Source organism: Salmo salar, chromosome 17 (genome assembly GCF_965601325.2).
Source record: "Salmo salar chromosome 17, fSalSal1, whole genome shotgun sequence".
In the NCBI taxonomy this organism is placed as follows: domain Eukaryota; kingdom Metazoa; phylum Chordata; class Actinopteri; order Salmoniformes; family Salmonidae; genus Salmo; species Salmo salar.
Genome location: NC_138307.1, coordinates 38,380,001 through 38,395,803, shown reverse-complemented (window position 1 = coordinate 38,395,803; position 15,803 = coordinate 38,380,001). Strand labels below are relative to the sequence as shown.

At 42.8% G+C, this 15,803-nt stretch overlaps 2 protein-coding genes across 2 annotated transcripts in view; both read left to right on the top strand.

Moving 5' to 3' along the window:
• The first annotated feature begins 2,469 nt into the window (after nt 1-2,469).
• LOC106575007 (ORC ubiquitin ligase 1-like) lies at nt 2,470-13,625 on the top strand. Its single transcript, XM_014151135.3, has 6 exons — nt 2,470-2,660; nt 3,135-3,270; nt 5,134-5,225; nt 8,362-8,583; nt 8,941-9,029; nt 9,857-13,625. Exons 1-6 carry the CDS (start codon nt 2,589-2,591, stop codon nt 11,538-11,540), a joined length of 2,295 nt encoding a protein of 764 aa, XP_014006610.3. The 5' UTR covers nt 2,470-2,588; the 3' UTR covers nt 11,541-13,625.
• A 1,468-nt stretch (nt 13,626-15,093) lies between these two features.
• The window catches only part of LOC145861315 (POU domain, class 4, transcription factor 1-like), a 2,365-nt gene continuing 1,655 nt past the window's right edge, over nt 15,094-15,803 (top strand). The window contains exon 1 of the mRNA XM_082963289.1: nt 15,094-15,457. Coding sequence (XP_082819415.1) covers nt 15,335-15,457 — 123 coding nt within the window. The 5' untranslated portion in view covers nt 15,094-15,334. The remainder of the gene's footprint in view (nt 15,458-15,803) is intronic.

Genomic DNA, 15,803 nt, shown 5'->3' with positions numbered 1-15,803 from the left:
TTCTTACGTTCTTATGTACTTATGTTCTTACGTTCTTATGTTCTTACCTTCTTATGTTCCAAGTAGCATGTTCCCGCCGGCTGGGAATCAATGTACACACTTGTTTTGCTTTCACTCAATCCTAACGACATTACTTTCTAAAGAGCTCTGCTGTGATGGCTCTACCTGCCTTCCAAATGGCACCCTATTCCCTTGATAGTGCACTACTTTAGACCAGGTCCCATGGGACTCTGGTCAAATGTAGTGCACTATGTAGGAAATAGGATGCCATTTGGGAGGCAAAGCATTGAGAGGGGACATCGATGGAGACAAACAGGTCTAGATGTGAGTAATGACATTGAGAGGGGACATCGATGGAGACACACAGGTCTAGATGTGAGTAATGACATTGAGAGAGGACATCGATGGAGACACACAGGCATTGCATAGAGATATACTAGACTAACCACTGTATTGTTGGTTTCATTTGAGAGGTTCTTCCTCTAATGTCTACGGAGGTCCATTGTCTGAGCATCTGATCTGAAATGGATTCTTCAGTTCTGTTTATGTATTAAGGTTAACACTGTCTGGTGTTCTGCAATCTGAAAACATGATGGATATGTTGTTGCAATTGGCATACTGTACAGACCAGGGGTTGAACTCTGACCTTACGAGGTCCAGAGCCTTCTTCTCTTCTCTTCTAGTTGATCGTTAATATGACCCACCTGGTGTCCCAGGCAGGGGCGGAAATCCCGGGGGACGGGGGGGACGGGGACGGGGGGGACACGACCCCCCCATCCTGGGAAAAATATGATTTGTCCCCCCCCAATATATCACTGAAGCATAACTATGTAATTTAAATAATATTAATAATACGCAATGAAAGCAATTGTGCTGATTATAGACACTTAATAGCGCGTTTTCAAGTTTCAAAAGATTGCGACCCCCCCGCCCTTTGCCTCACAATGGTTTGATCCACTGCCAGTTCCTTAGCTTGCTACGTAACTGCCGTGAGGTTCATCCAGTCAATCGTGCACACACACACTAGCTGAATATGCAGAGCTAGCGCGCAAATATTAACTATTAAGCTAGCTAGTACCTATTCCATTTATGTGGCGTCGTCAAAGATGGAATCAGCATGCAGATGATGTAAGTTAGTGCTTCAAAGTCCCTGTGATAAGGTTAGCGATAAACTGAAATCCAAACTGAACAGAACTACACTCTCTTCTACCATTGTCTTAAATATATTTAATGGTCTCGTTGCAAAAGCTAAATTGTCGCAAGTGAACTTTTATTTATTTATTTTATTTCACCTTTATTTAACCCGGGTAGCAAAGATTATAGCAAACACCACTGAAACTGAATTGGTGCTCGCTAGCTTTGCAAATTCAGCAATTGTTGGAAGCCAGCCAATATGAAACAAACTATTAAAATTACAAAAGGTTGTAGCATATGTTGTGTAAATGGTGAACTCATACAGCTGTCAACTCTTGTCATTTTAATCCGTTTCACATTTGCTAGCTACCTTTTAGATCAAAGCTCAAATAGAATGATAGAAGATGATAGAAGCCCATCTCCTACTGTAAATAACCTACACACCTACACACCTAATATCTCAAAGACTAGTTGATAAAATGTTCATAAGAAAGAAATGAAATTCTAATGGAAATGTTTCACAATGATGTCATTAGGCAGAGCAGGCAACAGATGGCACACAGACAGCAGAGTTGGGGACAGATATGCAGGGACAGACTGGCAGAGACAGGGAGTCTCAGGTAAGTTTGTTGAGTCTTTGTTTGGCAACATTATGAAAGGTTCTCAATTTTTTTGACTTGTAAAATAGGAACATAATTGGAAAATGCCATGGATACCCCCACTCTCAACTTAAACTGGTGACTGAACTAAGATTTGCTAAAGGCAATGGTATTGCTGTTGTGATTAGTTGTGTAGTTTTGGGTACCGGTAGTTACGAGTACGGCAAACACCTTATTTCTTTGGTTCCTCAATATACATTTACCATATTACAATGTAGGCTATGTGTTACAGCACTACTTTTGGTGTCCCCCTCAGGAATTGCTCTTGAGAAAATTTCATGTAATTGTCCCCTCCAAAGTTGATATCAGATTTTCGCCCCTGGTCCCAGGTCTAAATCAGTCCCTGATTAGAGGGGAACAATGTAAAAAATGCAGTGGAACTGGCTTCAAGGTCCAGAGTTGAGTTTGAGGAGTATAGACTCTGCAAATTCTGGGGAGTTGGATTTGAGAGAAGTTTTACCAGATTTTTTGGACTGCAGAGTGGAAATAGATTTTTTTTATTTTTTATAATTCTGTTATTTAAAAAAAAATACATTTTAAAAAGTTGAAAATGTTAATGAAAAACCAATATCCCCATGTCTGTCCTGTCTGAGGTTGAAAAGCACAGGTGCTGTCTATTGTCCTGAACTGTGATGTCGTCTGTCTGTCTTTGAAACGCAAAGCAGAGCAGCGGTACATTTTCTACCACTTGGCTTTCCGTAGTTATGTGTTTTTTTTGAAGGCGGTGCTTTTTGTCCGAGGAGTGTTTGTTTTTTTGTTGTTATAGTTTCTCGCCGAAACTCTTGAGCAAAAACAATGGCAAACAACTTTCAAAACGTGACTCTTTCTCTAACTTTACCCATATCATGCCAGATCTGCCTTGGAAAGGTAATTCAGTTTATATTTTGTTGTGCATTTCGTTTTGGAACAACGTGTTTAGCCAATGCAACCGTTTACGTAGACAGAAATGCTAGCTATGCTAGTTAGCTGTTGATTAGCCAACTTAGCTAACGTTGGCTTCCTTGCCTAGTAAATATTCGTTTAGTAAGTGATGTACATTTTGAACCTTTTGAACGATTAGCTACTCATATTTGTCTGTGGATGGCTAGTTCGCTACACATTTGTTGACTAATTACATCGACCACTTCTGGTCGGCGGCTGCAGATCATGTCATGTGTTAGTTTAGCTAGCTAGCATCTTGGTACAATTTAGTAGGAAAGCTTTGCAATGCTAAATATTAACTATATTTTAACTCTTCTTGATTCATCTCACAATAGCTCAGTGCCCTACAATGCACGGATAGTTGTATTGCAATCGATCATTAAAATAACCAATCTTTCTTTTTAACATTGCTGTCTGCAGGTCCGCCAGCCCGTCATCTGTGCCAATAACCACGTGTTCTGTTCTTGCTGCATGGACATTTGGTTGAAGAAGGCGAGTCAATGTCCTTCATGCCGAGTTCCCATCACCTCAGAGAACCCGTGCAGACAAATTATAGGTACGAGTAATGGCCTAATAGCTACTGCAAAATATGTCAACCAGGTTATCTCTGGATAATAATGTCAACCAGGTTATCTCTGGATAATAATGTCAACCAGGTTATCTCTGGATAATAATGTCAACCAGGTTATCTCTGGATAATAATGTCTACCAGGTTATCTGGATAATAATGTCTACCAGGTTATCTCTGGATAATAATGTCAACCAGGTTATCTCTGGATAATAATGTCAACCAGGTTATCTCTGGATAATAATGTCAACCAGGTTATCTCTGGATAATAATGTCTACCAGGTTATCTGGATAATAATGTCTACCAGGTTATCTCTGGATAATAATGTCTACCAGGTTATCTCTGGATAATAATGTCTACCAGGTTATCTCTGGATAATAATGTCAACCAGGTTATCTCTGGATAATAATGTCAACCAGGTTATCTCTGGATAATAATGTCAACCAGGTTATCTCTGGATAATAATGCCAACCAGGTTATCTCTGGATAATAATGTCAACCAGGTTATCTCTGGATAATAATGTCTACCAGGTTATCTCTGGATAATAATGCCAACCAGGTTATCTCTGGATAATAATGTCAACCAGGTTATCTGGATAATAATGTCTACCAGGTTATCTCTGGATAATAATGTCTACCAGGTTATCTCTGGATAATAATGTCTACCAGGTTATCTCTGGATAATAATGCCAACCAGGTTATCTCTGGATAATAATGCCAACCAGGTTATCTCTGGATAATAATGCCAACCAGGTTATCTCTGGATAATAATGCCAACCAGCTTATCTCTGGATAATAATGCCAACCAGGTTATCTCTGGATAATAATATCTACCAGGTTATCTCTGGATAATAATATCTACCAGGTTATCTCTGGATAATAATGCCAACCAGGTTATCTCTGGATAATAATGTCAACCAGGTTATCTCTGGATAATAATGTCTACCAGGTTATCTCTGGATAATAATGTCTACCAGGTTATCTCTGGATAATAATGCCAACCAGGTTATCTCTGGATAATAATGCCAACCAGGTTATCTCTGGATAATAATGCCAACCAGGTTATCTCTGGATAATAATGCCAACCAGGTTATCTCTGGATAATAATGTCAACCAGGTTATCTCTGGATAATAATGCCAACCAGGTTATCTCTGCGTAATAATGTCTACCAGGTTATCTCTGGATAATAATGTCAACCAGGTTATCTCTGCGTAATAATGTCAACCAGGTTATCTCTGCGTAATAATGTCAACCAGGTTATCTGGATAATAATGTCAACCAGGTTATCTCTGGATAATAATGTCAACCAGGTTATCTCTGGATAATAATGCCAACCAGGTTATCTCTGGATAATAATGTCAACCAGGTTATCTCTGGATAATAATGTCTACCAGGTTATCTGTGGATAATAATGTCAACCAGGTTATCTCTGGATAATATGAATCAGAAGAGAGGAGAGGAGTCTGGTTGCTCTCACAGTTTCTTCCTTCTAGGGAGGTTTTTACCTGTTGCTGTAGTACTTACTGTTTGGGGTCTAGACTAGGCTGGGTACCTGTAAAGCATTTTTGTGGCAACTGTTGATGTCACCAGTAATTAAAGGTGGCAGAGTTCCAATTCTTTGTTAGTGAACTGATTTCCTACTGTGGTCTTCCCTGTAGCTCAGTTGGTAGAGCATGGTGTTTGCAACGCCAGGGTTGTGGGTTCGATTCCCACGGGGGGCCAGCACAGAAAAAAAAATGTATGAAATGTATGCGTTCACTACTGTAAGTCGCTCTGGATAAGAGCGTCTGCTAAAATGACTAAAATGTAAATGTCCTTTTTTATTTTTTTATTTTTTTTTATTTTTTAGGAGGGACAAATGAGAGCGAGTCCAACGAGAGCTATTCTGTGAAGAAACACCTCCGAAAGACCAGGGGAGAGCTTCTGTTGAGGGAATATGAAGTAAGCTACATATGCTGCATGTTTAAACTGTAGTCTGTTTTAGGGTTTCCTTTATCTGTTGCCCCCTCTAGCAGTTTGACATAAAGAGCATTCGGAAAGTGTTCAGACCCCTTCACTTTTTCCACATTTTGTTATGTTACAGCCTTATTCTAAAATGGTTTTAAATTCATTTTCCCCCTCATAAATCTACATATAATACCCCATAGTGACAAAGAGAGAACATTTTTTTTTAAATGTTTGTAAATTTATAAAGAAAAAAAATTATACCTTATTTACATAAGTATTCAGACCCTATGAGACTAGAAATTGAGCTCAGGTGCATCCTGTTTACATTGATCATCCTTGAGATGTTTCTACAACTTGATTGGAGTCCACCTGGGGTAAATTCAATAAGATTGGACATGATTTTGAAAAGCACACACCTGTCTATATAAGGTCCCACAGTCGACAGTGCATGTCAGAGCAAAAACCAAGCCATGAGGTCGAAGGAATTGTCTGTAGAGCTCCGAGACTGGATTGTGTCGAGGCCCAGATCTGGGGAAGGGTACCAAGCACTGTTCATCACCTGGCCAATACCATCCCTATGGTGAAGCATGGTGGTGGCAGCATCATGCTGTGGGGATGTTTTTCAGTGGCAGGGACTGGGAGACTAGTCAGGATCGAGGGAAAGATGAACGGGACAAAGTACAGAGATCCTTGATGAAAACCTGCTCCAGAGCACTCAGGACCTCAGACTGGGGCGAAGGTTCACCTTCCAACAGGACAACGACCCTGAGCACAAAACCAAGACAACGCAGGAGTGGCTTCGGGTCAAGTCTCTAAATGTCCTTGAGTGGCCCAGCCAGAGCCCGGACATGAACCTGATCAAACATCTCTGGAGAGACCTGAAAATAACTGTGCAGCGACGCTCCCCATCCAACCTGACAGAGCTTGAGAGGTTCTGCAGAGAACAATTGGAGAAACTCCCCAAATACAGGTGTGCCAAGCTTGTACCGTCATACCCAAGAAGGCTGTAATCATTGCCAAAGGTACTGAGTAAAGGGTCTGAATGCTTATGTAAATGTGATATTTCAGTTGTTTTTTAATACATTTGCAAACAATTCTAAAAACCTGTTTTTGCTTTCTCATTGTGGGATATTGTAATGTCGTTATGGGGGTATTGTGATGTCGTTATGGGATGTTGTGATGTCGTTATGGGATATTGTGATGTCGTTATGGGGGTATTGTGATGTCGTTATGGGGGTATTGTGATGTCGTTATGGGGGTATTGTGATGTCGTTATGGGATGTCGTTATGGGGTATTGTGATGTCGTTATGGGGTATTGTGATGTCGTTATGGGATGTTGTGATGTCGTTATGGGATGTTGTGATGTCGTTATGGGATGTTGTGATGTCGTTATGGGGGTATTGTAATGTCGTTATGGGATGTTGTGATGTCGTTATGGGGGTATTGTAATGTCGTTATGAGATGTTGTGATGTCGTTATGGGGGTATTGTGATGTCGTTATGGGGGTATTGTAATGTCGTTATGGGATGTTGTGATGTCGTTATGGGGGTATTGTAATGTCGTTATGGGATGTTGTGATGTCGTTATGGGGGTATTGTGATGTCGTTATGGGGGTATTGTAATGTCGTTATGGGGTGTTGTGATGTCGTTATGGGGGTATTGTAATGTCGTTATGGGGTGTTGTGATGTCGTTATGGGGGTATTGTAATGTCGTTATGGGATGTTGTGATGTCGTTATGGGGGTATTGTGTGTAGATTGATGAGGAAAAATAACAATTTAATCTATTCTAGAATAAGGCTGTAACGTAACAAGATGTGGAGAAAGTCAAGGGTCCCAAATACTTTCTGAAAGCACCTTGTAGCCTACACCAGGGTTTCTCTTTTTTGGGGCTGGGGCCCCCTTTTGTGATAGAAAATTCATCTGGGGCCCCCTTTTAAACTTGAGTGAGATAAAAAAAAAAATTAGCATACAAGGAGTTTTACTATGACTTTGGCTCGGGCCCTGATTCGTCTGATAACATCTTAAAGACCTCTTGGCATTGGAGAGAGAGTTTTTGTAGCTAATTTTCTGCGATACAACACATTTCATCATTTTATTTGTTTTACTTCATCCTTTATTTAACCAGGTAGGCTAGTTGAGAACAAGTCCTTTATTTAACCAGGTAGGCCAGTTGAGAACAAGTCCTTTATTTAACCAGGTAGGCTAGTTGAGAACAAGTCCTTTATTTAACCAGGTAGGCTAGTTGAGAACAAGTCCTTTATTTAACCAGGTAGGCCAGTTGAGAACAAGTTCTCATTTACAACTGCGACCTGGTCAAGATAAAGCAAAGCAGTTCGACAACATACAACAACACAGAGTTACACATGGAGTAAAACAAACATACAGTCAATAATACAGTAGAACAATAAGTCTATATACAATGTGAGCTAATGAGGTGAGATAAGGGAGGTAAAGGCAATAAATAGGCCATGGTGGCGAAGTAAATACAATATAGCAATTAAAACACTGGAATGGTAGATTTCACAGTAGATGAGTGTGCAAAGTAGAAAAACTGGGGTGCAAAGGAGCAAAATAAATAAATGCAGTAGGGGAAGAGGTATTTGGAATTTAATTGTAATTTAATTGTAGTTTAATGATGGGGCAGAGAGATTTTGTGGTTGCAGCTTTAATGCTAATATCCTGCAATTCTAGACATTTTGACATTTACACTTATTCCACGTATACTTCGGACAAAATGTATTTAAATTTGTTATTATTTTTTATTATTTTTTAACAAATTCTGAATAATTCAGCGGCCCCCAGTTTGAGAACCCCTAGCCTACATCAGAGATCCTCTCGCGACGCCGCCGAGGATTCCTCTCGCGACGCCGCCGAGGATTCTTCTCGCGACGCCGCCGAGGATTCCTCTCGCGACGCCGCCGAGGATTCCTCTCGCGACGCCGCCGAGGATTCCTCTCGCGACGCCGCCGAGGATTCCTCTCGCGACGCCGCCGAGGATTCCTCTCGCGACGCCGCCGAGGATTCCTCTCGCGACGCCGCCGAGGATTCCTCTGAATCACTATGTGACTTCTATATGTAATTCTACGGTGGGACGTCTTGTCTTTTTTTTTTTTTTTTTAATCATTCAGGATGAAATGGAAGGTCTCCTCAAAGAGAATGAAGATCTGAGGAACAAGAACCAGAGCTTGGAGTCCCAGCTGAAGACCGTACTAGATCCCTGTACTGTAACAGCCAGTCGGAGAGAAGACCGGGGTCTAGAGCCCAGCGTTGTGGAAGACTGGAGCAACAAGCTGAGAGCAGCGACAGACGGTTACAACCGGATCAAACTGGATGTGGAGAAACTGAAAGAGGTATTGGTGAATATGATCCATCTATTGAGGAAGCTATTGCACCTAACTCATTACGATCAATCATTTTTTTTTTTTTTTTTTATATTCATTTTATTTTATTTTTGTACATGGTGCGCAACTGTGCAAAACACCGGGAAACAATCACTGGAATGTTTATTTTGTGTGTCATTTAATATCCCCGTAGTCAGAGGGGTCGTCAACTGTCAATTTGACACGAAAATAAAAGTTTTCTCACTGGTACAAAGATGACAATACACAAAGTAACTGACCAAAATAATGTCTGAAATTCGTGCAGTTCCAGAATGTAATAGAATATATATATTTTGTAATAAAAAAAGTTGTGTTCCTCTACTCAAGGCTAACAAGATCTTACGGTGTCAGACTATTGACCTGGTCCAGGAGAACGTGAGGTTGAAAGCGGAAGTTGCCAGTAGATCTCCTCAGAAGTACGTACTGACTGGTCCTATGTTTTACTGTTGTGTGTATTATGGAATGTTCTGGAGTGGTTTCAGCTGGGATGGTAATGGACTACTGGGTGGAATGTTCTGGAGTGGTTTCAGCTGGGATGGTAATGGACTACTGGGGGGAATGTTCTGGAGGGGTTTCAGCTGGGATGGTAATGGACTACTGGGTGGAATGTTCTGGAGGGGTTTCAGCTGGGATGGTAATGGACTACTGGGTGGAATGTTCTGGAGGGGTTTCAGTTCAGCTGGGATGGTAATGGACTACTGGGGGGAATGTTCTGGAGGGGTTTCAGCTGGGATGGTAATGGACTACTGGGTGGAATGTTCTGGAGTGGTTTCAGCTGGGATGGTAATGGACTACTGGAGGGAATGTTCTGGAGGGGTTTCAGTTCAGCTGGGATGGTAATCTATTTCTTTCTATTCTGGTTCTCAAAAGAATTTGGGTTTTGGTCAAGAGTTAAAAAATATATATATTTTATCCGGAATCCATTTTGTATGTGTCTGTCTACGGATACAGTATCTCCATATTTCTGACTGTTTATCAGTGGTGAGATGTACTAAAATCCATCTGTAATCACATTGATATGATCCACTATTTGCCCTGTGTCCCCCCTTGGTGTACTTCATGGTAACATTCTGTTCCCTCAGGACCTCGTTTAAATTAATACTTTCCAGTGGTTAGCATCTGGGTTAAAATGCACATATAGTTTGATTTTATATGTATTGTTTTTACCCCCCCAAAATATCATTATATGCTCTCAAATTAAATTCTAACTCCCCATCTTTCTGCTCTGAACCACCCCCCTCAGGTTTGGCAGGTACACGGTAGCAGCGTTGGAAGCTAAGATTCATCAGTACGAAAGAGATGTGGACCACCTGAAGAAAGCTCTGGAGCGTAGCGACCAGTACATAGAAGAACTGGAGGCCCGGAGTGGAGGAGGAGCGGAGGGGCTCCAGAGAAACCCGAGAGAGGCACCCCAGAGCCACACCGACGCCCGTCCAGAGAGCACCTCCTCTGGGGAGGGTGAAGCCGAGACCAGGGTCCACTATCAGAGGATCAGTGCCATGACGAGAAGTCTGAGTGATATAGAGAAGGTCTGCACCAGTCTGGAGGGAGAGTCCAAGACGCTGTCCGCTCACCACAGCTACCTCCTGGAAACCTCTAACGCCATGGAGCTCAACGCCTCCTCCGGCTCCGAGGCGTTCCGGGACCACCGGAGAGGTTTCGACGTGACGCTCGTCGGACACAAAGACTCTATAGAAACCGATCGTATTGACACCATCGTTCCCTCTGACCTCTTCCAGCTGTCCACTCCCTCCTCTGCCTTCCGCTCCCTCAGTCTGAAGAGTCCCAGTGTTGGTGAAGACAAGAAGCTTGGTTATAAGGCTGTGACCTATCTAAGGAGACTCAGTTTTGAGGACAGTGTAACACCCAGCAGTAGCAACAGTGCCTCCACTGTAGCAACTAAACGGTCCGGTCTCACTACTCAGTTGTCCAACGGTGTGTCTTCCAGTAACGTAGCCAAGTCGGGACTTTCCGTCGCCACCGAGCCGTTGTTCTGGGCTGCAGCCTGGCAGAGCCACGAGGCTTCTGATATGACCTCTGTGACCTCTGTGACGTCACCCAATCACAATGGAGAGGAGGAGGAGGAGCAGCATCTCAACACGTCTTCAGGGTCGGGACACAGCGAGAGAAACCCAACCGCGGGAGTCACCACGTCCCACAATCTGACGGAGGACGAGACGGACCCCATGTCCAGCGAAGCCTCCATGGACGCAGCCTACCTGGATAAGATCTCTGAGCTGGACTCTATGATGCTGGAGGGGCCAGAGAGCTGCAGCTCGGCAGGGTCACACCTGTCCCTGGCTTCCTCCCTGACTTCTGCCGAAACACCGGACTTGACCCTTGACCTCAGACTGGATGTGACCCTGGTACCTGAGGCGGAGGGCTGCTCTGAACTCTTCCTGGATCCTGACTCTGAGCAGGACCGAGGTGGACAGACCGAGGCTGAGGGTTTTGACTTGGCGTGCGGGATAAAGGGAACATCTTCCATTCCAGTCACTGTGTCAGAGTCTCGGGCAGCTTCTCTAGCAGCCACGTCCACGACGACGGGAAGCGGGTCTGGATCCTCCTCTGGGAGAGACGCTGGCAGCGGCGACCACAGTCTCCTAGACTCTACGGGGCCTGCTAGAGAACAGGCAGGACAGGGACACCTCTCTGACCCCTCTCAGACTGATGAACTGTCCTTCGACCTGCTGTTTGACCCCTTAACAGAGACCCGGACAGGACCAGGAGGACCGTCGGCCTGGCAGGCCTCAGCCAACCACCACCATGAGGACCATGACCTCTCTTCTGGCTGCTGCTCAGCAGATAGACCTGGAGGAGACGCTGTGAGGGAGAAGAGCACGGTGACTCCTTGTCAGGCGACCAAACGGAAGTCTCACAGTCCTTTTAACGTCGGCAGTCCCTCCAAACATTCTAAGTTTATGTGATGGGAGTTAACATGGCCCCCCCCAGTCACTGTAGACTAGCCTGGGCGTCAGTCTGTTTCTGATCTCTAGCCAGCTCCTTATGGAACTGTGTGACGCGATGCCCTGGTAGAATCTGGGACCAGGCTCCCTTCTTTACTGTGTCTTAGTCCCAAGTGTCATGTTATTCCCTATATAGTGCACTACTTTATACCGGAGTCCTTACGGGGGGGGGGGGGGCTGGTCAACAGTAGTTCGTTATGTGAGGAATAGGGTACCATTTAGCATAATGATTGCAGTCTTGTGTTGCTAATGCTAACAGCTTCATTCAAACTGTTGCTAATGCTAACTGCTTCATTCAAACTGTTGCTAATGCTAACGGCTTCATTCAAACTGTTGCTAATGCTAACTGCTTCATTCAAACTGTTGCTAATGCTAACTGCTTCATTCAAACTGTTTCTAATGCTAACTGCTTCTTTCAAACTGTTGCTAATGCTAACTGCTTCTTTCAAACTGTTGCTAATGCTAACTGCTTCTTTCAAACTGTTGCTAATGCTAACTGCTTCTTTCAAACTGTTGCTAATGCTAACTGCTTCTTTCAAACTGTTGCTTATGTGTGTGTATGTGTGTGTAATGGCATCAAATTATTCCTGAAAATAAAACTGTTATTTTCAGTAAATTTTGTGGAATTTGTAGACCAATTTATTACAACAAACAAAACTTAATTTGATGGTGTAATTAAAAAAAATATTCACTGTTTTGAGAATGACTGTCACCAATCTACACTTTACACACTGTTGGAACTATTCATGTTATCTAGCTATAGACCTACACTACCGTTCAAAAGTTTGGGGTCTCTTTGAAATGTCCTTGTTTTTTTAAAAGAAAATCACCTTTTTTTTTTTGTCCATTTAAAATAACATCAAATTGATCAGAAATATTGTAGACATTGTTAATGTTGTAAACGACTATTGTTGCCAGAAACTGCAGATTTTAATGGATTATCTACATAGGAGTACAGAGGCCCATTATCAGCAACCATCTCTCCTGTGTTCCAATGGCACGTTGCGTTAGCTAATCCAAGTTTATAATTTTAAAAGGCTAATTGATCATTAGAAAACTCTTGTGCAATTATGTTAGCATGACTGAGAACTGTTGTTCTGATTTAAATAAGCAATAAAAATGGCCTTCTTTAGACTAGTTGAGTATCTGGAGCATCAGCATTTGTGGGTTCGATTACTGGTTTAAAATGGCCAGAAACAACGAACTTTCTTCTGAAAATCGTCAGTCTATTCTTGTTCTGAGAAATGAAGGATATTCCATGCGAGAAATTGCCAAGAAACTGAAGATCTCGTTCAACGCTGTGTAACTACTCCCTTCACAGAACAGCGCAAACTGGCTCTAACCAGAATAGAAAGAGGAGTGGGAGGCCCCGGTGCACAACGGAGCAAGAGGACAAGTACATTAAGAGTGTCTAGTTTGAGAAACAGACGACTCCCAAGTCCTCAACTGGCAGCTTCATTAAATAGTACCCACAAAACACCAGGCTCAACGTCAACTGTGATGAGGCGACTCCGGGATGCTGGCCTTCTAGGCAGAGTTCCTCTGTCCAGTCGCCTCTTCACTGTTGCTGTTACCTAGCTAATGCTCATCATATTTCCCCCGTATCCCCTGAAGCTCATCGTGTCTGTATCCCCTGAAGCTCATCCCATCTGTATCCCATCTGTCTGTCTGTATCCCCTGAAGCCCATCCTGTCTGTATCCCCTGAAGCCCATCCTGTCTGTCTGTATCCCCTGAAGATCATCTTGTCTGTCTGTATCCCATCCTGTCTTTCTGTATCCCATCCTGTCTGTCTGTCTATCCCCTGAAGCTAACTGTAAATACACAGTAACAGACCAGAACACACATACTTCACTCCTACAAAGACCTCCCACCCAGCTGAGCCTCTCTTACCTTCCAAGCGGGGCACCAGACCCCTTATTTATTATGCAAATGTTACGGTTTTTCATGTAGAATTTCTCATTGCCTACCTCTAATCACGGCATGAAAATTTTATTGGGCTCAACCTGTTTCTGCAAGTCGTTTTGAATAAATGAAGTGTTAATTCATTGTGGATTAATTTAATTTGGTAAAGACTGTGTACAAGGTTACGATGGTGATATTAAATCAATTTGTTTAGTGTTTATCTGGCGGGTGTTAATGATAAAGGTTGAGGAAGGGAGGGAGGGACTCATGGCGTCTAGGGGTTAATATAGAGCAGCGTGGGCACTGTGTCGCCCGGAATAGGGAGCCATTTTACATGCACCACTTCTCGTGTGTGGTCATTCAATGTTCGGATTTAGGCCCACCTTCGATGTGCTGCGACAAAAACATTTTAAAGTAACTTCTGAAGTTCAGAGCTGGTCACAAAAAAATGTAATTTGATTTCCTCTATTGTAGCTTGAATGCTGAGAACATATTTAGTTTTGGAATACAATATTTGGCTATAGATATGAATCTAGATGAATTCATATGAATTTGACGCATCAGTATTCATTTTGGTTAGAATTAAACTGGCTGCACTGTTCATGCACCAAGAATTTGCTATTGAAATATTTAGGCTATTTCGTCCGGAGAAGTCAGAGGGTAGACAGACTTCTCTCTCTCTCTCTCTGTCTCTCTCTCTGTCTCTCTCTGTCTTTCTCTGTCTGTCTGTCTGTCTCTCTCTGTCTGTCTGTGTCTGTGTCTCTCTCTCTCTCTCTCTCTCTCTCTCTATGTCTCTGTCTCTCTCTCTCTCTCCCCTCCGCATTTAGGAGAGTTGCAATCCCGAGGGCGACGCGAGATATTACTCCGGTGTTGTATTGTCGGATAATCACCTTACTCTAATTTACAACCCTTCTGCTCATATCAATTCAATATTTCAATAAACTAAGTGACTGTCGTGGTCTCCTTTCAAATTGAAATCTTGATTCAGGGCCGTTTGGACAAATGCTTCCAACACTTCATCAAATCATTGATCTGCATCATGAACTCGACTACAGGCCTATGATATCATTTCCGGTCTCGCACCATTTTATTGTCGTATTCACCGTTTTATTCCATTTCAACGTTGCAATTAGTTTTTTTTCCTTTTAAGAAATATTTTTAAAGGATCAGAATAGAACGCATTGTCTTAATGAGGGATACGTACGTCAGTAGGATATGACTTGGAATAGCCTTTGTTGAATATTTTTTTTTAAATGATGTCTGTGAAGCAAATTAAATCAGTTGTCTGACAAAAAAAAGATGACAGTGAATATTGCAACGACAAAAAAAATAAAAAATGATGTGAATTCCTATGAACGAAAAACATAAATAACCAAATATCAGACTTTCAAATTGAACAAAACATCCAAGCTCGAGCTACAGGTGTTCGATGCGTGTCCGTCTGAGAGCCCTGAATAAAACACCCGCACCGCGCCGGTCTACCTCTCCTCCTCCAGTTAACAACTACTGCTGTGAAGCTGTTCCCTTGTTATCTGACAGGGCTGGCTGGCTGCAATGTTCATGCACCATGTCTCGCGAGAGAAACCGAGCTCCGCTTGACGAGATCTGAGACACTCAGGTGTAAAGAGCCCCTTCTCTCATCCCTCTCGGCAGCCAGTGGGAACAGTAGACGGAAGATAAGTGCGTCGGCCTGGGAGACTGCAGGCATCTCTGACTGTGTGATCTTCGTGCTCAAGGCAGATCCGGCTGTTTTGCATCATTACTGGACCACTGTCTATGACTAGGCTACTACATCTTTCCATTGCGTCAATTTTAGCCCCTTAGTCTTTTAATAGGGAAAACAGTCGCAAAGATGATGTCAATGAATAGCAAACAGCCACACTTCGCCATGCATCCGAGCTTACCTGAACACAAATACACCACTCTGCATTCTAGCTCGGAAGCAATAAGGAGAGCCTGTCTGCAAGCTCCACAGGTAAATGAAACCCAAAACTTCTGCTTTTTTATTATTTTTTAATTTATTTTTTAAATAATCTTCCTTTTCTTATGCTCTTTCTATGCCCGGGCTTCTGCATGTTGTTAAGTGTTAATGTTACTGTAACTGCGCGAGCGCAATAATACGGAAGGAACGCTCCGAGGCACATTCTGCCAAAGCCAACTGCGTGCGCCTTAATGTTGCTTCTTCTTCATGTATTTTCCACGGCAATCACCCCGCACGCCTGTGATCTTTTTGAAAGCCATGCTGAACACAAAACTACCGACTTTTTTTTTTATATGACTCGGTGACAGTGTTCTAAAAGGAATATTCTTCGTGTTTTATG